Source organism: Adiantum capillus-veneris, chromosome 3, assembly GCF_014529385.1.
Source record: "Adiantum capillus-veneris isolate H3 chromosome 3, ASM1452938v2, whole genome shotgun sequence".
Taxonomy (NCBI): Eukaryota; Viridiplantae; Streptophyta; class Polypodiopsida; order Polypodiales; family Pteridaceae; genus Adiantum; species Adiantum capillus-veneris.
Genome location: NC_140933.1, coordinates 62176746 through 62202669, shown reverse-complemented (window position 1 = coordinate 62202669; position 25924 = coordinate 62176746). Strand labels below are relative to the sequence as shown.

The following is a 25924-nucleotide window of genomic DNA, read 5'->3' as shown; positions in this document are numbered from 1 at the left end:
CTCACACACACACACACACACACACACACACAAAGGAGGGGCAAAATATGTACCAGGCAAAAGGGTGCGTAAAAGTGGACAGCACACATGTGTTACAACACGCAGTGGCTACTGCGCATAGAGCAAGGCAACGCACAAAGGGTCAAACAATGTGCAAGTAGGCAACGCATGACTCTCATACACCAAATTACAAATTACGAAAACAAAAAAGGATAAAATTTACACCTCACACACACACATACACACACGACTAATCAAAGAGTCCTTTGACACTGGGATTGTTTGTTCCACTTTGACACTGGGATTGTTTGTGGAACTGTAGAAATCATGCTCTTCTTCTTCTTCTTCTTCTCTCTCTCTCTTCCCCCCCCCCCCCCCCCCCCACTCATCGGATAGATCTTCAAGGTCTCCTGGGATATGCCCCTTCATGTCGCTATTAAAACATACGTACAAGTTATAAGGGTTTTGGAAAATTAATATGGTTGGGGTGGTACTGGGTGTGGAATAAGTTCTCTCCATTTTTCATGTGTATGACATGTCAAGGCTGTTCTCTTGTGCGACATTTTATTTATGGGTGACAAGCAACATGAGACCGTGATTGTCTATCAGTATCGCTGGTGTTCCCCCTATGGTTTGTCCATTGTATATCTCAAGGGTTTTCCATAGTTTATCTTGTATCTTGAGATTGGTTGTTTAGGCAGAGAGGGAGAGAGAGAGAGAGAGAGAGAGAGAGAGAGAGAGAGAGAGAGAGAGAGAAGAAGAAGAGAATTTTAACATCGTAGGAAACCATGGAGAAGCTCTCTTGCATTACTGCACAATATCCAAAAAATTACATTTCACACAAAAAACCAAAGTTATCACTCTATTGAGGAAACCCCACTGGGTTCCTCAAGTTGTCGTATCTTCAACTTGCCTTACCGATCGAGGCAATGAGAATTCTACATACAAAGGATAATGATCAGATGGATAGTTGCCATTGGGACTTTCATCAACCACTTCTGCATACATGGGTGTCAAAGTGCGGCCCCGAAAGAGAACCCAATCCACATGCAAGTCTTGATTCCGCCGATCCCAACACAGTAATAATGCTTTAAGAAGTAGCTTCAGTTTCTCCAACTTCCCTTGATTTTCTCCTGATTAGAAAAAGTGTGAAAAAGTCATTAATCGGGTTGGATGTGTGTGTGTGTGTGTGTGGGGGGGGGGGGGGGGGGGGGGGGGGGGGGGGGGCGCACATTGTACATGCTAGAACTAGCACTAACACTGTGTCAGGCCAACATATGTATGGATTAGCAAACCAAGGTGTAAGAACAATAAAAACAACGTTGTTCAAAAGTAGTTTCGTGAGTGGTAGATTCTTATGCTGCTACTCAACTATTCAGAGAACCACTTTCGTCATTAAAATGGTGTTTTTGGACTCACACTTTATGCAGTAAAGATTTTTAACTTGTGTCACAGTTTCATAACAAAAGAACTTAGCAGAAAAAATAAGGTCTTAGGAGTTGCTTCAGAAAAGATTGGATCTTAGGAGTCCCTTCAGGTAATACTATTAAGTCGGGTGCCAATAGATTCAGCTAGACGCATGCTATAAGAGGGCCTGCAAATAAGGCTTGAGGACTACAGGACAAAGATTTGAGAACTATGACCCACTTACCAAACGTGTAGCCAGCACCCCTTACTAGTAATCCTCATTGGATGACAGCCCATGCAGTTCACACACATCCTGAAAGTCTATGCACTTTGTTAACATTTTAGATCTTGGCAGCAGTTACTTAATCAGCTTTTTGCTGGTTTCAGTATTTTGCAAGTCTCGACCCAATACACATGGCATACTTTCAGATTTATTTCTATTGAAACAAGATTAAAGTCTATAAATCACTAATCAACGGTGCCCTTCCTCCTGAATGTTCACATCCAGCTAATGTCATCTATTTCCATCAAAAGATGTCCATATTGTATATTCCCTTGTCAGAATAACATTTAAACAGGCAATAATTCACTTCATGAAAACAGTAAACAGATATTTTGGACCAAATTATGCAGGCTAGTTAACTGCAAATTTAGCATGTGAAAGATGAATCCTGACCCTTAAATCCGTGATAGGTACGAACAAGCTTTGAGCTTTTCCTTCTTCGAGCGCTTGCCCATGCATCAACCATATCACCTACTACTCCATGTTCCCTGCCAGAATACCAGAACACACGTTTTACTGAATTGAAGGCTCCAGATCAAGTAGTTATGTACACTTTGAGTACCCTAATCCCTAGCTCAATCCATCTGCAATGACATTACCTTGATCGACCTAACAGAAATCGCCCAACAGCAGATTCTTTTTGAGCATTAAATCCACCACAGTAAAGCACAGGCAGGCTAGGAGGCAACGAGGCAATATGTTGCCAGGTAAGCAAAGCTCCTCGCCTGCGAGCTCGAGCACTTGTTTTATCCAGGTGGGTATTTACAATTTGGAAAGTGAAACCAGGCGGTTCAACTCCCTTAAACTGGAACGTGTGGAAAACATCATTAAAGCCAACAAACACTCTTTTTTTATATATATGAAATAAAGCAGCATAGCAGATAAGTACAGCTAATCTTCAAGTTATGAGTGCCTACAGCCTTCCTCCATATCTAGTACAGAAGTAATACTAAATACCGCATGAATTTCAAAAGGATATCACCCAGGTGGCAATGCAAGGGACAGCTGCACCCCAAGATGTACTGGCTGGTATAGATGGTGATTCAGAGAGCCAAAAAGTACCGCCTTCTGTCTGCTCAACCTATAAGGCACACCTTTCTTTCAACAGTGAGATTTCTTTGGAACAAGAGCAATTTTACACAACCCCAAGCTACAATTTTTACCTGCTCCATATTGTAAAATACACTGCAATGTTCATCTGAATTGTCGCTTACACCTTTTCTCGATAGTCCAAAGTGCCCATAACCTATTAAAACCAAAAACTTTGAAGCCACCAGCAACAGACAACCTTGTCAACACGTGCATTCTAAAGTCAATGGTGTCTCGAGCAAGTTGGCAGCAAACATCCTAAGTTAACTTTCCGTATGTATGGTCCATTTCCAATCATCAAAAGGTAAATTATGTTTCCATGCAATTACGCTTGCTTTCCTCTTGGATAAAGCATGAGGTGCTCCATGTTCCTTGGTTGAAGTTGTTAAGGGAATCCTCCATGGACTAACGAAAAGCACCCAGAGATCATTTATAATGCCACAGTTATGAATTCTCTTGCATCAATTAAAGCACAGGTCTCCGAAGCAAGCAAGGCAATACTTTCCGGCCATCACCACAGGCCTACAGGAAAAACAACTGATACAAACTTTAAACAACTGAGAAAGAAAGCAAAGCAACGTCACAATTGAGTTCTGAGTTTGACACCGAAGAGGCATTAATTCCCTTGGAGATTAGCCACTCTCAAGTTGAGCGCCCTTGGTTGTATTTTCTTTATTCATCAAGGAGCAATCGAGTTACAACTTCATGACACTGCTGGGTTCAATTGAACCCCTTGCCTTTAAATTATAGGCCACAAGCAACTTAAATCAAAAGTTATTTTTACAAAGTGTATTTCAAAGCACAAAAGTTCATCTCCTATCAATAAAACAATACCCCCAAAAGCTTTCAGAGTTAACTCCTTTCAACTCTAGCTCCAAATATTTATTCAGCACAAAAAATCTGCCACATCCATAAGGCATACACAGCCGTAATTTCCACCACATTTTGTGCCATAAATTACGAACGGTAGCACTCATATTTTGATCCCTTGCACCACGTCTGCCCCTGTGTGTGCTGTGCGTGTGCGTGCATGCGTGCGTGTGTCTAGCCAGTCGGTTAGTACCACCTCGAAGCTTTCAAGAAAGCTATTTGTTCTTGTGCGGAAGAATGCTTTGCCATAAAGCATCTCCATGGTAACAACAAAGATAGATCACGCAAAAGGTAGTTTGATAAAGAATGTCAAGATGCTCGAAAGTCCTTGATAAAGCTTGATGCAACTATGGACAAAGACAACTATCAAAGTCATTTGCATACATACAAGGCATTGATTCAAAAGAAGAGAAGACTATGGGAAGTAAAGCAACAAGAATTTCAAGTCCAAGAAAAGGCACATGCATGTGGAAGATTTTGGAGAAACTTGAGAGGCAAGCGGGTTGAGAATTTTGGTAACTTGAGTTTAGTGGATATGTACACACATTGTAGGCAATTATATGAGCAAGAAAATACTGAAAAAATGTCATTTTATGGTTCACTCCCATGTATGCCGTCTTTTTTTACTATTGAGGATGTATGCAATGGGCTTGAAAAGTTGGCCACTCGCAAAGTGGGAGATCTTGAAGGTATCAAGCCGGAGATGATCAAATGGACGGGAGATTTTACCCATGAGTGGATGTGTGATATGTTCAACCTTGCACTTCAACATGGTATGCCTTATGATTGGAGTACTAATTGGGTTAAGCCTTTGCATAAAGGAGAGGATGTAAAGAATGTAAGCAACTACCGGACTATAATGATTGGGTCTCTTATGGCAAAGTTGTTTGGGTGCATAATGGAGATGAAATTGAGTGATTGGGCTGAAGAGAATGACAAGCGTGCAAAGGGACAAGCGGGTTTTCGTCGATGCCATAGCACCATTGATCATCTTGTCACTCTTCGTGTTCTCATGGAGGAAAGTCGGTTGAAAGGCAAGCGATTGTATTGTTGTTTTGTGGACTTTAAGAAAGCCTTTGATATGATTCCACGTAACAATTTGTGGAGAAAATGGAAGAACTCCAAGTGCCAAGTGAGTTTATGCTTGCGGTTTCTCGAATCTATGAGAAGGTGATTTGTCAATTGCGCATGGGAAGAGAAATTTCAGAAATTTTTGTAAGCACTATTGGGGTTAAACAAGGATGTCCATTGTCACCAACTCTCTTTGGTCTATGCATCGATCAATTGGAACAAATGGTACTTGACTTTATGCAAGAAGAAGGCATTGAAGAGGTCACTATTTGCAATGCGGTAATCATGCTTTTCTTGTATACGGATGATGTAGTGCTTCTAGCACACACTTTAGAAGATGCACAAAAGCCTCAAGCTGCAACACAAGCTACGTGGGTGGACGAGGACTTCTTCGTCCATAGTCACGATTTGCCAGCCTCTCTTGTTAAGTTGTTCCAGACGGAGTCCCAATTTGCAAGCCTCACAAAGAGATAGTGCAACTCACCACCAATACATGACCATAAGTAGGAGGGGATATGTGATGGATTCAAGGGTTAGGGAACACCACACGATTGATCACATTGCACCCGTCTGAACGTCAAAGACACTCACTCTACAAAGGTGGTACTCGCCAAACACCAAAATCATCCCATGCAGTGCATTGATTTTTCTCCCACTAGATTTTCCTCTCTTAAGATGCTGATTTTCGCTGTGAACCAGATTTTGCCGTTCTCTCTCTAGAATGATTTTCTATCGCTAGAATAGATTATTTCTCTCTCGAGAAAACTGAAAAGTCTCTCCTGGAAAAATTCTCTCAAGAGTCGAAAAAATTTGGCCAATTCTCTCTACAATTTGCAGAATTTCTATCTAGAATCAATAAGAAAAGAGAGTATCCCTCTCTATTACCACACTCTTTTCCCTGCAGCAGCCAATTTTTTTACATATGTTGCATTCTTCCTAGCCTTACGTTTTATTGGAATTCATAAGCCTTCTACAGACTTTACACATAAAAGCTACAAGTTGGGGCCCAATAAGGGGCCACACATATTATGTTGAACAAGGATTGACTCATTTGGATTCTAAAAGTCTCTACATTGCAGCTAAGACGTCAAAATTGTTTTGACTAAAGTGAGCTACTTGGGCTATATCATCTGTCTTGGTCACCCGACAAAGGTAAGTGAGGTAAGAGATTGGCATATGCTTGAGACTTGCATATGATGTGCATTCATTTCTCGAAATGTGTCAACAAGCTTATAGTCCACATATACAAAATTTTCCACACATTGCTGCACCATCGTCTGACATGATAAAAGGTGTCAAGACTCACCATCAATACATTGTTTTGATCGAGGCTGCCAAAGAGTGCATTTGAAGCGCTGAAGATAGCAATCACTGAGGCACTGCAGCTCGTCCATGCCTCTTGGACAAGCCTTTCGAGGTTTGGACAAATGCGACTGATAGTGCCATATGTGCGATGTTACAACAAAATGGTCATCCAATTGCACTTCTCTTGTAAACTAAACAATGCGAGAAAAATTATTCCGACTACGATGAGGAATTTCTCTCGGTCATTCATGCATTAAAACATTGGAAGCACTTCACTTATGAGCATGATTTTGTGGTTTGCACAGATCACCAATCACTTACTTAAATGGCTTTAGTTTATGCCTAGTCCACATTTAATGATAGGCAAGCAAGCAGGTCTCGATTTTTTTAAGGAGTTTGATGATATGATTCTGTATGTGCCTACAAAAGCTAACCTTGTTGCAGATACATTGAGTAGGAAAGGCATCATTCTCTCGAGTGTCATTCTTTCTCTAACCGGCTTGGCACTGATAAGGGACAAATCTTCAACAACACATGAATAGAACACAAGCTTTAACACTTGCATTTAAAACTCAAGATTACTCAAGACACGAAACGGCAGAGTTTCGCTTCGAGATGCACTAGCCCCAAAGTCAGGCATCCCTTTCAGTACTTCTTTTTGTATTAATATGAACAGAGTACCATTGTCGGGGAGTGCTCTGCTTTGTGTACTCACGCCAAAGCCACTCCCAAGGCATATATTTACAAGTTCATGTGAAAATCAATGAGGCCCAAGAGCTAGGCACCCTAAAAGCTCCCAAAAATAGCTACCCGTTGACTTGCCACGTGGTTTGCAATTCGGGTTGTCCTCTCGGCGAGTTCTTTAGGTCTGCAATTCGGGTTGTCCTCTCGGCGAGTTCTTTAGGTCGACTCTCCTCTTCTCTCTCTATCTCTTTCAAGATCAGTTATTTGCAGTTTCTGATCGTGTGTTGCTATTGACTTCTCACTTGGAGTGTCCAAGCCTGTAACAGTGGTATCAGAGCTCAAAACGATTCTTCTTCTATGGAGGATTTAATCCCTTTTGTAGCATACATGGGTTCTCGTGGAGAATCCGACAGAGACGACACTCCAACTGTTGGTCGCCGGAGAGATGAAGAAAAGTTAAGTCCTAGCGTGGGAACAGAAGAAACCAACGGAGATTTTGACAAATTTCAGTAGGGAATCTCAAAAGAGCAGAGTACAAACATCAATTGTAGGTTGACACGTGTATGAAAAGATTGATCAAGCACTCCGAAGACCCGAACTATGTGAATCACCTCAAGGATTACCTGCTTAACGAGGTTCACTCCAAATAGTGAGATGTCGTCCATCTTCTTGTAAGTCAGTAATGAAAAGGAAAGCAAAGCAAGGTGCAAAAAAGCAGAAACTGTACTCGAAGAAAGAGTTTCACAAACCTCTTGAAAAGAAGACAAATTAGTTGATGAAAAGCTTAAGCATTCTCAAAAGAAGAGGAAGCCAGAAATGAACTTTTGAGGTAGTAAGCAGATCGAAGAAGCGTGTTCGTTTCAAGGATGACCTAAATTTTTCTTCGTCTAGTTCGTCGTTGTAACAGGCTTGGACACTCCAAGCGAGAAATCAATAGCAACACACGAGCAGAAACTTCAAATATCATTGAACTTTAATAGAGAGAGAGAGAGAGTCGACACAGCCCACCGTAGTTTCGTGCCTAGAGGTATTGGCCGTAAAGTCTGGCGCCCCTTTCGATATTTCTTTATCATTAATCATTGCAAAGTACAGCTCCCGATGGACCTCTGCTCTCAGACTCTACGTCCAAATGCTCTGCAGAGTGAGGCCCCAAGGGCACTTTTATTTTTACAAGGGATGCCCCAAAAGCAATCAGTTCAAAAGCAGTCAATCGCAAAAGCGTCTGCTTCCAAAAGCTGCGAGCGTGAATCACGAAAATCCGTACAGCATGCCATGTGGCACAGCCAACACGAAATGCGGACCGTACAACCTGCCACATCACCATCCGTACAATTTACCACGTCAGCATGTCAACGTGATTTACGGAACTCTCTTTCAGAGTGCAAGCTTCTAGTCTTGGGGGTTTTAGGCCCCTCGGTCGGGGTACCATAAGTTGATACAATTTTGAGCTTCAGTTCTTTAATTCTTTGTGTCCCATGGGCCCCATCGGACGGGAATCCTTATGACAGTTTATCTGGAATCTATTCAGGTGGTCATGCTTGTGACATACCCCCCTCTTGAAAGAATTGTGATCGCCCTCAATTACGCCTACAAAATCAGACATAAGCCACAAACCAATTCAATAGACACTGATTCTAAGCATTGACGCACTAGATGACACAAATCGAGCACTTGCACAAAGACGACAGTCGCTAAACAAAAGTCCATCGAGATTCGAGATCTCGGCAATCGTCTCTAGATCCACACCGGATCTCACTGATGTTGGATTGACTAATTCTTATTGCTATCATGTCCATCTCATATGGAACCTCAAGACAAAATGCTGCAGTCATTTCATCTTTCAAACATGCACTCAGACACAACTCACATGAGAGAGCACATGTAAATCAGAATCATTTCGGGGATTCCCATATCGAAGTACTTCTTTCATAAAGTCATATAGTAGAAAATTGTCGGCCCATCAGTATCCCTCGATTCCAAAGAAAAATCAATAACTTTATTTCATCAGGGTACCCTCTGACAAGGAGCAGAGTGACTCCCCTCTTGTGCAATCCCGTCTGCACCAGATCAACCCTACTGATCCACGGAATCTCTCGGAATAGTCAAAGCTAGACCAAAAGCATCAAGATAAAGTTCCAAATCTGAGGAGTATCTGCTAGGTCCTCCTCCTCCATCCACTTCGCATCCAATGTCGGATAGTTCTTGAATTCCACTAAGAACCGCCGTATCACATTATCTTTTACTTTCCTTTCCTTGTGAGCCAATATCTACTCCAAAAATGTTGCTCCTCAAGCTCCCTGTCGACTACTTCACTTGGAGGTGAGGAGCATGAGAGAGGCGAAGAAGAATTTTCCCCAACCAAGAGGTTTTTCTGACCCTCCCCCTTCCCCATCTACGCCAAGGATTGCACTAACTCCTATGGAGGAGTTGGAGCAAATGTTTATGGACAAGAAGTTAGAATGCGAAGCAAGAAAAGCAAGAAAGAGTGGAAGAATTTGATCGTGAATGCAAATAAAGAAAAGCAGAAATGGATCGCAGACACGCAGAAAGAAAAACACAAAGAGAAGCAGAAAGAAAGGGAGCCATAGAGCGTGAGCATGAGCACGCGCGACACATGCAAGAGTCGTTGCAACTCTTTTCTCAAGTGCAAGCACAGATGCAAGAGATTCGGGAAAAGGAGACTCTCGGTCTCTTCTTCTCCAAAGTATGACACATGAAGATTCGCATGATGATTTGAATGATACTGATAAGCATGATGAATTGCATGATGATCAAGACGTGATTTCTCACGAGCATGATGATTTGTATGACCACGATGTGATTGTTCACAAGAATGATGGGTTAGTTGATATTGTTTCTAGTGAAGCTAACCTCATTGCATATTTGATCAATCACGAAGAACCGATCTTGGCTCTCGAGTCAAGGTCCAAAGAACCCCCTCAGGAAGAACCGATCTTGGCTCTCGAGCCTAGGTCCAAAAAACCCCCTCAGGAAAAACCGATCTTGGCTCTCGAGCCTAGGTCCAAAGAACACCTCACAGGAAGTACTATGTGTTCGTATGATTAGTCAGCACGCATTGTTCGAGTGTTTCGTTCGTGATCCTTTCCTGTATTTTAGTCAGCGTCTTTATGTGCTCCCTTTTCCTAGGCATGACATATTGTACGTTGAGCACGTTTCACTCATGAATGAGCACAGATATATGCAGATTGTTCATGAAAAGTTGAAAAGTATGCATTCAAGAAAGTCACATTCCATGTCTCTTCCTTGGTACGACACAGTTGTAGAAAGAGCACAAGAAAGTATGAGCACCAAGCATGGGCATTTCCATTGTGTTTTGCCAGCACGACAAGATTCGATCTCATTGTTTGCATGTGTGTGGTGAACGGTTTGGCACTCCGTCTCTTTGTTCATCTACATTGCATGCATAGTCTTTGAGGAAGATAAGACTTTTTCCAGTCACTTTATATCGAATAGATATGTTCATGTTTTTGTGTTGGAAGTGGTTTCAGGAATTTTCAGCCTCGAGGATTCTTGAAGAAGGTAGACGCATGACTATAGACGAAGATGAAGCATCGAAGGAGCCACAGAAGACTTTGTGTCGCTTTCGGCATGGCCCAGAGAAGCAAGCGTTGCAGACCTTTATGAAGTTCAAGTTTTGCATGTCCCATGCATCGGAATGGGCCGGCGAAAAGTCCTTTCCAAGATTCCAGACGCTGTTGGCGATCTCCCTCGACGCCATACAGTTCGGTACCAATACCTCACTTTGAAAAGGAGGGGATGTCACATGACACATCCAACCCTACGTGTCCGTGGACAAGCTACAACATGACCAGGGTTCAGTTCAGTCAAGTCAGTCTAGGATAGGAAGTGATCTGGCACTTTTGTGAGTCTCTTCGCAGACCGTGCAGGTCCAGGCACTTAGATTAGATGCATATCCTCCGGTTGCACACAGCATGAACATCACCGCAAGATTTACAGATTCAGCCCGGAAAACACAGATTTCAGCATCTGCGTCTTCAGCGCGTTGTCGTTGCACCGTCGTCATCGACATCGTCACCGACATAGAGTTAGAATTCAGCAGATAAAGATTTTCAGATTTCAACCATTAGCATTTTCAGATTTCAGCCCGTCTCGTCGTGGTCCTCATCGTCGGCAAGTCCAAGCATTGTAGAGATTTGTGCAATCATAAGTAGACCGCTCTTGCCATAGAGAGTGGGGCCTTCGAAGGAGGGTTTGACAACATTCTGGTGTCGTATTCTCTTCTCTCTCTATCTCTCAGTCTCATGCACTTCCATTCACAGTGTCCATTCACTTTGTTTGTGTCCATTGCACTCTCTCATTAAAGAACAGAAGGCTCTCCCTTCCCTAAGAAAAAGGAACCTTGAGCACAGTTCGGAGCACTCATCTTGAGCAAAGTTCAACATTCACTTCCGGTGCACCTTACAGATGTCGTGTGATGTGACTGTCGATTGGTACATGTGCTAGATCTGTGTTCCTAGTGCGTCGGTACTAACAGTCAGTGTCTGCTAAGGCAGTTTATGGCTTCTGTTTGTTTTGCAGGCGTAATCGAGGGCGATTACAATGCTTTCAAGAGGGGGGTACGTCACAAATTGGTGACATGTGATGCTTGGACACTGCCGAACAACAGAGGACACAACCACACACACACACCTGGAATGTCTGGCTGACACGTGGCTGCCCCTGTACGGATCCGCATGTTGATGACACGTGGCAGGCTGTACGGACACCCGCACAAAACGCGGCACAAATTGCGGAGTTCCGTACTGCTGACGTGGCAACACTGTACGGCAGCCTCTCTGCTTTTGGCTACGCGATCTCAGAGATGAGAGAGAGAGCTCTTGCTTTTGCTTTTTCTACGTATAACAGCATGGAGAGAGAGAGAGAGAGAGAGAGAGAGAGAGAGAGAGAGAGAGAGCTTTAAATTTTTAAAAGATGCTTTTTATTGCAAGCCTATTATTAGGGCAGCTTTTTTATGGGAAGCTTTTGGGGCTCTGCTTTTGGCATCCCTTTGTACTCTTTAAATAAGCTGGCAGGGGCCTCATAACTCAGAGCATCTGGACGCAAAGTCTGAGAGTGAGCGCCTGCCCGCATTCTTGTACTTTGAACTCATATTAATACAAAAAGAAATACCGAAAGGGACACCAGTCTTTGGGGCCAATACCTCTAGGCACGGAACTCCACCGAGCCACTGTCGAATCAATTGTGAACTGTGAATTGTTTTGAAGTGGTTATTTGTGTTGTCGCAGTAGATTCTCGACTTGGAGTGTCCAAGTCTGTTATAGCAAACACATTGGACCTCCAAGGTTTAGCTCGACAAGAGACACCTACTGAGAGATGTCGAGAAATTTCAAGTTATAATCTACTAGGGTTTCCATGGCAGAAAAGCGAAGGAAACGTCGATTGGCAGCCGAAGCCAAGGCTCGTAGGATGGAAAGGACAGCCATCTGTGATCTTATCACATCTTTGGCGGTCCGATCCGATACCCCATCCCGCGAGCCAGATAATAAAAAGCTTGCCAAGACCATCGCGGAGGCGACCAATGCTTTACAAACGATTAACAAACCCATTCCCGAGAAGATTGTGTTCAATAAGTATGACGGTAAGATAGATGTTACTATCGTTTATTCTTGGTTGCATCAATTTAAATCCTATTATGCGGTTGTCATAAAGTCTGATAAGAACAAAGTTCTCTTGACTTCCATGCATCTCACGAGTGATGCCATCACCTAGAAGGATGAGTGGATGGAGAAGGAGGAGCCCACCAGGAGACCCGTTTTGCGTCTCTCCTAATTCCCCCTCGCGAGCTTATTTGGGAGGAGTTCGAGGAGGATTTAAAGACCAGTTCTTGCCTCCACACTACCTGAAGTGATTGAAGGAGGATTTTTGGGCTTTGTCTCAACAAGGTAAACCTGTAATGTCGTATGCTAAATGTGTGTCTCAGTTAGGTGGACAATTGAGGAAGTCGGATGAGGAAAGGTTGGAGGACTTTCTCTCTGGATTGGACCACTCGATCAAGTTTGACGTGGAAGCCGGTGATCCAAAGACATTACAAAAGGTGATACACTTGGCTCAACTCCAAGAGATAGAGCACAACAAGGGTAAGCTCAAGACGGTCTACGATAACGGACAATAAAAACAGCTCTCCAAGAGATAGAGCACAACAAGGGTAGACAGCCTACGATAACGGACAATAAAAACAGTTATGAGTGTGGTAGAGCAAGAAGCTAAGCAGGAGGGGACTTTTGATGATGAGGAATTCATAAAATGCTATGAACAAATTAAAGGTCAAAAAGTGGTTGTGCTATTTGACTATGGTAGCACAAAGGACATCATTAGTGAGGCCGTCATGACACATGTCCATCTTCCATCTACTCTTGTTCCCACCTACCCGGTGATGGGATTCTCAAAGGGCATGACTCTTCTCTCTCTTGTATGTCACCATGTAGATCTTGCTTGACATGCAGTAAGTTCGATTTACTCATCAATTTGTGGTCGCTAAATTAAGTGGATGTGATGTTATTTTGAGCATTAAGTGGTTTCGCAATTTCAAGCCACGCATTGACTAGGATACCTCCTCTCTCCACATCACGGAGAATGTTTCCTAGCATGTTACCATCAAAATGGATCCAAGTATCCCATCAACTCCTCGCATCTCTCATGTCCACACTAGCAAGGAACTACGTAGTGGAATACCTGACTTGGTCATTCGGGTCAATTTGAAATCGAGCAATTTGGGTATTCTTGACGAGTACAGTAAACAATTTCTCAAGGTCTATTCCCGGTTTCCCGAGGATCATTATTTCCCTACACACCTCGACCTATGGATATTGTCTCCGACCTTTTCCATTACGCGGAGCATGTAGGTAAAAATTTCTCCCATTTCCATAAACCGGATAAAGAGAAGCGAAAACCAGGTGAATTCTTGTTTAGGAGGTTCCCCCCTCCCAAGGTACAGTCTTTTTGGTTACCAAATCTCGTCGTTCGTAAGAAACCAAACTCATTTCATTTTTGTGTGCAATTCAGGGCACTCTGGACAAGGATGGTCAAGTTCAAGACGCTGATACCTCACATTGCCATTCCCTTGGAACGAGTACAGGAGGCGCAGAAAGTTTCCAAAGAGGACCTGACGAAATGCGGCCACAAGGGTAAACCTCCAAGGAGCAATCCAAAAGAAAAACCACCTGAGATCATTGTTCCAGTCAGAGTCATCAAGCCGAAACGTATTTGATTGCTTCAAACCCAATTTGGCAATAAGACAAAAGGCGAAGCAATATTTCCTCAAATTCAAGGATCGAGGGACACACGAAGCGGCTTGGGTAGACGAGTAATTTTTCATTGACTACCCAAATTTGTTAGCCTCATACAACGAGGCCATGCAGCTCGATATCAGTACCTCACCTTAAGCAAGAGGGGATGTCACGTGCACATGCCTCTATGTGCACGTAGACATGCTTCATCAACTTCTAGAGCCAATTTTCCACCTATCCATAAATAGGAGTGTCGAATCCTAGGAGGATTAGTACCGGCAATTTTATGAGCCTGTTTGCAAGACCTGCATGTCCAAACGAGTCCATTAGATTAGGTTTTCCAAATTTGGAACCCTCTTGCATAAATGGATCGTACAAGCGTTTTGACAGATGTTACAATTCTGTGGGCAGTTGGCATGACGTGTATGTAGTTTTAGGCTAGAGGAATTCAATGAGCAATTCCCCACATCTATCAGATTCCTGGATCAGTAGATGTGCGACGGTTTCACCCAAAAACTGACCCCTATTCAAACTTATTAATAAATCATTTTAGTGATTTATTTTATAACAATTTGACAAAGGTTTTGCCCTACCTAAGCCTTAAGGAGTTCCAAAAGTCAAATTCTCACCTATAAAGGGAGCTGCAAGGCAACACTTGCAGCAGATGGAGCTAGCGCTACACATCAGCCTCAGCGTTTTGCAAAGCAGCTAGCTAGCATTTTTGGCTCCCAATCAGCCAACGATTTGCAATTCCAATCCTAGCCCTAGCGGAACCTCAGCAGATCAGCCAGCGTTTTCAGTTTTCAGCCCTTTCCTCGCCGGAGGTGCACAGATCTGCTAACACCAGCCATCCAAATGCAGTCCGGTACTTCAGCAGCCCATTGATCCTCTTTTCGGCCATTCCCTCGCCGCATCGAGTGCTCCCATTGCTGCACATCATCTGCATCATCGAGATCTGCGTTTTCAGCCCTTCATTCCTCACATTGGGAGTGCAAATCAGCCCCAGATCCACCCTATGGTGGCCATCCGCAATCCCACATCGAGACAGAACCAAAGGTGCTTCATCTTGAAGAGTTACCGAGGCGACATTCCCCATTCCAATTAGTAGAGTCTGCACTTGAGGTATTGCATGTGTGTACATTCCATTTATGCAATCAAAAGCAAATACCACATCGGCAACGGTGTCAAAAACTGCTAATGCATCAAGCCACCGAAGAACGGAGTCAACCTGCAGATCCGGGCTGAAAGGCCTAAACCCTAGAAGACAAAGCAGAAGAAGTTTTACCAACTTGCAAAGTCTTGCCGCGAGGCTTATTTTTACAAAAGAGTTCCCACCAACTTATGGGATCCTGTCCGATGGGGCCCAAGTGACTAAAGGCATTAAAATAAAGCACCCAAGAAGCTAGCGTGGAAAATTGATAATGTGGCAACTGTTGTGCAGATCCCCCGCAAAACGCGCTAACATGTTGACGTGGCAGCTATCACAAACCGGTGACGTGGCGTGGCCATTTGGGCAACAGAAACACACACAAACCCCGGCTATGGTTGCAGAATTCCGAGAATTACGTTGAGTTGCTGACATGGCATGCTGTACGGAATTCCACGTTTTACGACGTGATTTGCGAAAGCTGTACGGACAGCTTTTTCCTACACAAGGTTGGCTGAAAATTCTACGCAAAGATTAGAAGCTTTTGAACGGTTGCTTTATTTTTTTTAAGCTTTTTAAAGTATGAAAGCTTTTGGGGCTCTGCTTTTAGCATCCCTTGTAAACTTATAAATAAGTGGGCAAGGCTCCCACTCTGCAGAGCATCTGAACGCTAAGTCTAAGAGTGAGAACCCTCCCACTCCCTTGTACTTTGAGCACAGATTAATACAAAAAGAAATACCGAAAGGGGCGCCAATCTTTGGGGCCAATACCTCTTGGCACGGAACTCCGCCGGGCCGTGTCGAAAGGGGCGCCAGTCTTTGGGGCCAATACCGAAAGGCATAGAACTCCATCGGGCCGTGTCGAATCTAATTGTGAACTGTTTTGAAGTGAATTCCTGTCGTGTCGCAGTAGAATCTTGACTTGGAGTGTAGAAGTTTGTTACAGCAGCCTGTACAAAATTTCACATTTTGCGTTGGCAGTGCCACGTGGCAAACAATACGGATTTCCACTCTACCAGGAAATGCGATTCTTTTTACGTGACACTTATGGATTCAAACAGAGATCAGTAAACTTCCTCTGCATCTGGGGATGCGGGAAGCAATCACGAAGAAGATTCTCACGAGGAGTACGGCCTACCTCGGCCTACTCAGGCGGAGATTGAAGAGAGAGCGTCAGCAATTGGTTGACGATGCGACAAAGATGATGATCAATCTTGCGAAGGACCCAAAATTTGCCAAATTTTTGACTCAAACATCCTTCGATGAAGTGCACTCTCAGTGGCGTAAGGCCACAAAACACCCCTCAAACCGACACTCGAGAAACCTCCTACTCCGAGGATGTTTACAGAGAAAGAATTAAAAGAGGTGGTTGATACATGAATTACCCAGCTTTTTGACGCAAGCAACAAAGCCAAAAAGCACGACAAAAAGCAGAAGAAAGGAAATGACTTCCCGGGTTATTTGGGTCGTCAATCTGCTTTTGCCTCGGCAAGAAAGCAGAGAAAGCATGTCAATTTGAAGGAGTATCCAGTTCTTCTTCTTCTACCTCTTCTTCTTACAGCTCTTCTAGCTCTTTTGACTCGAGCGAAGAAGACAGAAAAGGGAAAAAGCGTAGAACACTTCCTAAGCTAGGCTAACTGAACCCTTGTTATGAAGTAGCTTGTCCACATACACATAGGGTTAGATGTGCACATGACAGGAACGGCCCGAAACAGCCAGCTCTCAAAAATAGGGAGAAATGGGCAGTTTTTTGCAATTTTGTAGTGAAATTAGGAGTTTTTTAAAGTGCGCAAGGACCCAAAATGCACCCCCCCACACCCATTCCCTTCTCAAGCAAATCCACATGCCCTCAAGGCTCAAGGTCTATGGCTTAAACCTTAAGCTCTCTCAACTCTCGAGTCTCAAGCTGTCCCCCTCTCACTCTCAAGCTCTCTCCCTCTCACTCTCTTAAGCTCTCTCCCTCTCTCTCAAGCTCTCTCCCTCTCCCTCCCTCTCGCATCATCCATGGCCTAGGGGTCTTCAAATCAAGTTTTTTGTGAGTATTGGAGTCAAGGACTCTAATACTACTTGTATTAAATTTCAAACATGTAGAGCTAAAAATTGCATTATTTGGGTGTTTTTTATGCCTCCCGTTCCACGCCATTCCCGTTCCGGACCCCTGGCCGTTCCCCTTTTTCCCCGGGGGTCCCTGTGGCTGTTCCCGTTCCACGTTCCAAGTAATTATGCTCCTAACACAACTAAAATATACACCGAAATTTAGTGTCCAAATCACCCTTGAAGAAAGTGCACTTCATAAATGCTGGTTGTCTAAAGTTTCAAAATATAGTTCCCATCTCCTCTACCAAATCCACTCATGGTGAGACATTTCACTCCATCATACATATCATGCAAATCATCGCATGAATTTGTAATGTGCAAAATCCGCAATTGGCTTCTAGCTACAATAGCATATATAAGCCTCTAAATGGTGTTGTTACACAACTAAGGTTGAAGAACAATGGCCACTTGAGAGTCGAACTTTGGTTTGCAACATATGACAAACATTACAATTATATGATTGTCAAACACAAGGAAGGTACCCGGTAAAGCACGACCCAAATCTTCAAGTTGTGCTTCAAGCCCTGCAATTTTTTAAAAGAAGGTATAAGAGGAGTTAACCCTTGCAACAAAGACCAACATAAAGACTTGATATAGACCGGTTGCATTAAAGACCATGCATTTGGGGCTCAATTAAGACAATGTACACAAGAAAGAAGATGGTACATGCCTTTCTAGCCATAATATGAAAAAATCTCATCAAACATCAACATCTTTGCGTTCTTTGCATAGACAATACAAGCCCAAAGTTAAAAGAACTTGCAAGCAATCGTGCGAAGATGTTTTGAATGAATACTTGACAAGCTCCTACAAAAAGTTACGCAACTTTCAAAATTATCATCTAGTGATGTCAATAACATTCAAGAATTAGCCACTTGCTTGCATGAAACCCCGGAACTGCAATTTGTTCCAAATTCCCATTTCCATTTTCATTCCCATTAGTTGATAAAAACTCCCTGTTATTTCTATTCGGTCACCATTTTTGTTTTTGTTCCCATTTCCTTGTTTGCCGCAACTAGATTGGCCGTGAAATACAACCTCAACAGAATCTTGAAATTCCCATGCCCATCAGTAAGTGTCAACCACTCGCTTTCTACGGTGAGTTACATATAAAATTTCACTACACAATAACTAACCAAGTCACAAAGAGAAATCGATCGATGAAAACCCCCTAGCTGGTACCAGCTGTCAAGATGTTATATCAATATCTAAGTGTTGGAATTGGTTCTAACGTGAACTTCCATAAGGAGTAAAATGTTGAAACTTCCTCTAATGTTAAAATATTCTCTTTCAATATATGCAAGGACAAGGATAAGTGCCCCCTTGTACAATATGAATAAGATGGAAGAAATCTCATCTTCCTCCTACCAACTCTTCCAAATTCAAATGTCTTTGCACAAGCACCCCACAACTTCAAATAACTACTTACAGTTCAAGCCAATGGTACATAAAGGACTGGCCATGTCTAGTATAAAGTGCTTACCTTCTTGAGTGCTTACCTTCTTGAGTGCATAATATGGTTGGGGCATATTTGGCAATCACACTAACACATATATCTCGGCGAGTCTCCCATGCATGAATGCCCTCATCTGCACAATCCCTGTGAAGGTTGAAGGTCATCACTGTCAAGGAGACGCTCATCTTGAGGACCGCACAGCTTCAAGACTCGAGTCCGTGAAGAGCTAAAAACGTCTACCCATTCTTGAATCTGTCTGTTATCTGCATAGACCTATCACCTGCTCGCGCACCTGCTTCTACACTTTGGGAATTTCCTGTCTCTTGCTTAAATCCTCACTGCTTCGACTATTTCAATGTAATCTGCAGCTGATACTCTTCACTCATTTACCATCATCCTTGAAAAGATAATAAACATCCTTTTAGCTAGCCTCTTCTCTTGTCTCTGCAAATCAATGCAACAGGTTAACTGCGACCACACTCGTCAACACAACCCAGACCTGTGGATCGGGGACCGCCTTCCTCAACAGCGATGACAATCTTTGATCTTACAGAGAAATGCTATCTTTTTCAGAGATTTGTACCTCAGAGCGCTCGAGTACAGTGTAAAATTGAAAGCGCAAAGGTTACTTCTGCTTGTAGCAAAAGGCCTATCCCGCACGAAATAAGTTGCTTTGGTAGACCTGTCGCCTACATGCAAAGAAGCTGAAGGTCTCGCCAATGCGGTTTAAGGCTATCTTGTCACACACTGACATTGCTAGTAACCTATAAATTTAGGCTAATGACTGTTGCAACTCCCACTCAAATTTGAAATGTTATGCTAGCTGATAAACTCTCTCTCTTTCTCTCTCTCAAATCATAATTTGCAAGGCAATCAACCTCAAGTGGCAAGAAGAAATGGAATAACAGTCTTCTAGCATCTTGGGTTTGATGAGATGTCAAATAAATGTATGGGAATAGAACATCTAGAGTTCAAATATACATAAATTCCTGATATTCCACATTACATATAAACTAGAGCATCAATGATCTGAGGGAGTTCGGCTCTCTCTCTCTCCATGTTTGGTGTTAGAAAGTTGACACTCATTTGGCTAAACAAGGCTTTCGTAATAGTCCAATTGAAGAGACTTTAATGTCAAATGTGGAGGGCGATGTATATCTCATTGTCATTTTGTATGTAGATGATTTTCTAACTAACTGGTTCAAGTGAGATGTAAATTTTTAAATTCAAGGTTGAATTAAATGCTACTTTCAAGATGAAAGACTTGGGGTTTTTGCATTGGCATACAATCTAAGTAGTGTGATGGAGGTATTGCTTTATGTCAAGAAGATACATAGAGACATTACTATGTAAGTTTGGACTTAAGGAGCACAAACATATTGCTGCTCTAATGGAAACAGGTTTGAAATTGAGTCTCCATGATGTTGCAGATCTTGCTGATGTCACTCTTTATCAGCTATTGGATGCCTTATTTATGTATGCAATATGAGACCGAATATTCAGTTTGCAGTCTCACAAGTCAGTAGATTTATGCATAGCCCAGGGTCTAAGGCTATTAAAAGGATCTTTCGCTACTTGATTGACACTTTACACCATGGGTTGTTTTATGCCAAAGGGGGATCATTGCCACGAAATTTACACGCTTTTTTGGACTCTGATTGGGCTAGTTGACACACGAGTATGCACAAGTGGGTTTTTTCCATGCTTGATAGTTCATGCATATCATTGTTGAGCAAGAAGCAACCTATTGTGGCCGCTTCCAGTTGTGAAGCTAAGTATAGGGCAGTCTTCATAGTGACGGTTAAGTGTGTATGGCTCAAACGTTGTTGCACCTCTATAGAAATGTCTCCCAATAGTGCTCAAGACACATGATCAAGACCACAAACTATATCGAAAGAAATCCCACAACACGACAACTCAAAGCCTTGGGAATTTACAAGCACACGCCCACCCAAAAGACCACAATGGGAACTAGGAAGCACCTCCCTTGGCATTGAGTTATAGCACGCACCAACCAAAGTACTTGAGGAGAAGAGATTCCCTCTTCACCAATATCCTCTTTAAAACCACAATTTCAAAGCGTACATATGCCACAAAACATGTGAGCTTCCACCACTTACTCTAGAACAAACTGCCTTCAAGCTGCCATATCTTGTACCCTGTAAGAAACAGACTTTATCTTCCAAACCATAACTCCAAAAGGGATGCATTCAAGCCTCAAAAAATCCCTGCATTTTTTAGAAAAAAAATTGAAGACCATGAATTTCAAATCTATGCACCCTTATGTGCAAAATTGGCATGAGCAAGCTGCCATGGCGTGACAACACTTAGGAAAGGCTAGTTGAGGAAAAAACTGCATCAAAAAGCATGAGAAAGAGACAACAACCCAAGACCTAAATTTGTTTGATATTTTGCTGAAACTTTTGTTGTTTATGCAGATTTTGTTAGGTACAAGTCGCAGTTTAAAATTTCACTAATAGGCACTTACGATTACCCAACATCTGGCACTATGCTAGGCGTAATTTTTGGGCATGCACTTCTTGGCCATCGCCTTTTTGGAATCCGGCGAGCAAATTCCAAAAATATTCTCTCTCTCTCTCTCTCTCTCTCTCTCTCTCTCTCTCTCTCTCTCTCTCTCTCTCTCTCTCTCTCTCAACCCTTGATAACTGAGGATCCACTCTTTTTCTCTCTCTCCTCATATTTTCTCATCCTCGTCCTCTCTCTCTCTCTCTCTCTCTCTCTCTCTCTCTCTCTCTCTCTCTCTCTCTCTCTCTCTCTCTCTCTCTCTCTCTCAATTTTTCTCTTGGCGAACACACCTCGATCAAAAATCCATTATTTACAAATCTCTCTCTTTTTCGCCTCACTCGTGTACACTCATACACATGCACAATCATATACAAGCACAAAAATACACCCAAATCATTGCACAGACACATCATGATCTATGTTGAGCAACAAGTTTAGCTACCAACCTGACAATGATACATAGACCCGAATCATTCTCAACTAGCCATTTTAAATGGTTTACAATCCAAAAGAATCCAACTCAACTTTGCCCTTTTAAATCAATGGGTGAACAACATTAAAAGACTATTGAAACAAACCCATATAAACTAATATTGAAAGGCTTGAAATAAATACATGTGAATAATCAATACATCATGGGTGAGGTGGCCGATAGAAGGATGATGGAGTTGGATATGCTCCCAAGGGAAACAGGGGCCACGCCAATGGTGGTCGTCTGGAATTTGCATCTACGACTGAGGAAACTCCAACAAATGGGATAGGTGCAGCCTCGAAAGAAATAGGAGGTGACTTGAATGTAGGGGTAAATGCTCTATATGGGTGAGGGTACGAACCAAATGTGGGGAGTCTTGCGGGGATTGTGGGGGAACCGCATCAAGTCCAGGGGGCCTTGGGGGCGACACCGAATGTAGAAGGGGCTGTGCCAATTGGGGGGGGGGGGGGGGGGGGGGGGGGGGCACTTACCGTTGCAGCAAATGTGGTGACACTCACATCAAATCCAGGGGGACCTCAGGTTCTGCACCAAATGTGGAGGGGGCTCCTCCATATGCGGTCCATGCTAGGACCAGACCTGAGAACGAATTAGGTGGAGCTGATGTCACGCCACCGTGACTACTATGTGATGTATGCAAAGGTGGCTCTAGTGGACGAATCTGCTCTCTCTCATGTTGTGGCTACTCACACATGTGTGCCAAATGCACTTCCAAACATTAATGGCGTGCCTAGGTCTATAGGGAGGCATTGAGATGGCCCAAGATATGCACTAAAAATTGTTAAGCCCATCTCACAAAATGATGCAATGTATGTGCAACACTAGACACTGTGAAGCCAATGTGCCCACTCCGGTAAAACTATCCAATGCAACGGTAAACATACCTAGTAGCCACCTGCAAGCCCACAAAAATCTTAAGCATTTTTGTGTATAATAATGAAGTCAAAACAGAGAATAGGTTTCAAGTACCTAGCAAACAGTGGACTCCTCTCAACGCCTCTACGAAATGGCTTGCCACTACGATCAAACGTCCATGATGTGGGATACATGTATGGTAGCTTCTCCCACAAGATGTCATCATCTGAAGAGAAGCCACGTACATTTGTTGTAATCTCTCCATTTGCCTGATCATATCTAGGAAGCCGACTCCCAACATCTCTAGGGATGCAAATACAGTCAATAGCAAAGTACCAACCTGCAAAGAACATTAACAGCTAAACATTTTGTAATGTAGAACCTACTCATGCGCCTTAACACCATTATATAACGAACGTACCCCCCTTACATAGTCCTCAATAGTCATGAAGCCAGACTCTGGGAGCTGTATGTGTAATATCCTGAGTAAGCAAAAACAAGATCTGTCTGTCATTGAAGTAACAATGGACAAATGCTCCACATGGCATGTCGTCACAATCATGCCATCTGTTAGAAGAAACTCAATAGCAATATAACATGATGCTTCCATAAGCTCGCTATCCCACAAGTTTTATAAAGGAACTCCACCGGTCCCAATCAGTGTGGCCTAATGTGTGTGGGAAAGTCCATATATACAAATGTATGCCACCCAAGATACTCCTTGGGTCCATCCTGTCTCTGATAGAGAGCCCAAGAATCTGCGTATTGAACGGAGGGACCAGCACGCACTCTTGCTTAGCACTAGCGTTGTGAACATGACTTAATACCAATGGTCTTGGTTTTGTCCATATCATGTCCTACTTTGCCATATAGTATACCAAAACATAGAGCCACATGCCCATTGTCCACCACATATTTGGCCCATGCAAGTGGGACCCAGCCTAACTAGTGACGAGGTGCAAATATTGTTTGAAGCGGGGTATCAAGTAGAGTTTAGCAATGAAGGAACTCTCTTGCAACATCAATTGATCTTGCTCAAAACCAGACAAACACTCCTATCAGATCAGATGATACAACCACTCCTCAAGGTAGTGCACGAGCCACAATGGGGGATGGTGTGTGCGTAGTATCGGTCTTCCATTTCTAGAGATGTTGCACGCAAGATCAACCTAGCACTAGCGCTGAAGGCAAAGGTGGTAGAGAAAATATGTGGAGTAGATGGTGTTGAAGAGGTCTTCAAAGTTGAGACCCACGACGAAGATGGTCATGTCGGGTTATACAATGTCCACATTTGTAAGGAGCCATTGTGTACATTCCCAGACTTCATGAATTGGGTGGCAAAGCAAAAAATTTATCTTGCATGCAAACATCTATATTTTATTTTCTTTGCATTTGTCAGGTCAAGCCAAAATGAGAACATGTTTATCCATCAACCTGTTCTAGCTAATACTGCTAATATATTTAAGGCACTTAGCCAGGGCATAACCTATCCAAGCATCGATGCGTAGCATTTGATGTTTCCAATTTTTTGTAAGTAGGATTACGAAGAGGACCCTAGTACCAGTTTTTTATATGATCTTACAATGAACACATTACGGTGCATTGTTTTGCAATTATTTTGTTAATTGTGTGATAGGGTATGAGGCTATTGAGGTGTCACATCATTAATAAATTAATGAATAATAAATTAATAGTCTCCCAAATGCTATAAAATTGGTATTGGCTTCAAATTTTTTGTGTAACCATTCAAGTAACCATTCAATAGCTATCATAGCTCATTTCTCTATCTCTCCATAATGTCCGACGATCTTGAGAATAACATCAAGTCTGCTTGGAGGGACAGCATATGGAGCCGAATGGTTTCAGGAGGCTGGCTAGGTAATAATAGATGTGTATTTCCTTTATCAAACTCGCAAGGACCTCACCATGCGCTCGTTGCTAAGCTTGAATGACTAGGGGCAATTTTCCATCTCCTGCTGGAAGAAAGTTGGAGTCATCACAGAGGAAGTTGAGGGGAGACTTAAGGAGCAACTAGGGTGCGTGGTGAATCATCTCTTATAGAGTGCATCACTCCTACAAAACCTGGGCCTTCTAGAAAATGAATGCGACCACACCATGCAGTATGTGGAAAAGTTACAACTCGCCCCAAGCAAGCGAGGGGGGTGCTAGGGGGATATACACCACACACACACTCATTTTGTGGATCCATTCTCACTTGGTAAAAGTTGAGAAACTCCACCTCCTTCTCCAAGCTTGTGAGAAGCGAGAGCCTCCACCAACACTCTTGGCTATGGAATGGAAATCCAACCAAGAGACATGCTTCAATGCTTAAGCTTACCATCTTCTCCATCTTCATTACTATGCTATTATGTATGCTAGCAAAAAGAGTGATGATAAGTGAGGAACTATTTCTTTCTCCCAATGAATGTTTCTTCTTCCTCTTCCCTACTCTCATTCCCCGCTAGCTCTCTCCACCTTTGAAGGTGTTTGAGGCCTTGGGAGTGAGGCTTGGGATAGTTAATGATTTCTACAAAGTTTATGTTATGTTTGTGATGCATGAAGCTTTCCATCTTCATTGCATCACCTAGGTCACAAGGAACACAAAGATATATTGTACCAAGTCTCTCTTTATGGGAGAAACTATAATACAAATGCCTATTGGAGGGGGGACCGGCTCCGTATGAATCCGGTCATCAACTATTGTCATGTTATCTAAACTCTCTCTCTCTTGAAAAAGTATTGTTCATGCCAAGTTAACTAAGTACCACGTTTATGTTGCTACCATCAATTAAGTTCACCCACTATGCTCACAAAGTAATCTCACAAAAGTGCTTCACATAATTTCCTAATTTCACTACTCTCAAAGTTCATTGTCCATTTCCATTACATTGGTATCAGAGCATTTGGTTTCTCTTTTCTTGTTTAAGAAGAGAGGTCCTTAAGTAGCCTATTAATGGTTGATTTTGTTAATTATATTAGGGTAAGTGGGACTCGGATCTATTATCGATTTTGTTGAGCCCACTGTGTGGGATATGGTGCACACCTCGAGAGATTTGGTCTTAATAATGGAGTCTTTTTAGACTTGCCTATGGCTTTACCATTATTGAGCCATAAGAAGTCCAAAAGGAGCTATCCCTCGGCAACTCTGCTATGTTAGACCCACTCCACTACTCTATATAAATAACCAATTCGAGCTGTGGGTGTAGATGCTTAAGTACTCATTTTTAGGAGTAGCAACTAAGGTTTTGAATTGCCAAAGCATACACTAAGTAAACATGGCTGACAATAACCAAGAGAGTAGAATGAACATTGATAACTTTGATTTTGCACATGAAGGTGTTAATGATGATGCCCCCATGTTTGTTAATTATCTTGTC

General features: G+C 42.8%; 1 protein-coding gene across 2 annotated transcripts; it reads right to left on the bottom strand.

The window, feature by feature from the left end:
* Positions 1-776: 776 nt before the first annotated feature.
* LOC147461014 (DNAse I-like superfamily protein) lies at positions 777-19440 on the bottom strand. Of its 2 annotated transcripts, none has more exons than XM_086508671.1 (7): positions 18704-19440; positions 17703-17744; positions 2854-2936; positions 2670-2771; positions 2290-2504; positions 2084-2178; positions 777-1133 (listed from the first exon to the last, which is right to left on the bottom strand). In XM_086508671.1, exons 1-7 carry the CDS (start codon positions 18747-18749, stop codon positions 889-891), a joined length of 828 nt encoding a protein of 275 aa, XP_086364797.1. In that variant the 5' UTR covers positions 18750-19440; the 3' UTR covers positions 777-888. The 2 variants fall into 2 exon arrangements, with proteins under 2 accessions (XP_086364797.1, XP_086364796.1); XM_086508670.1 differs by having other exon boundaries at positions 18720-19439.
* Positions 19441-25924: the final 6484 nt, after the last annotated feature.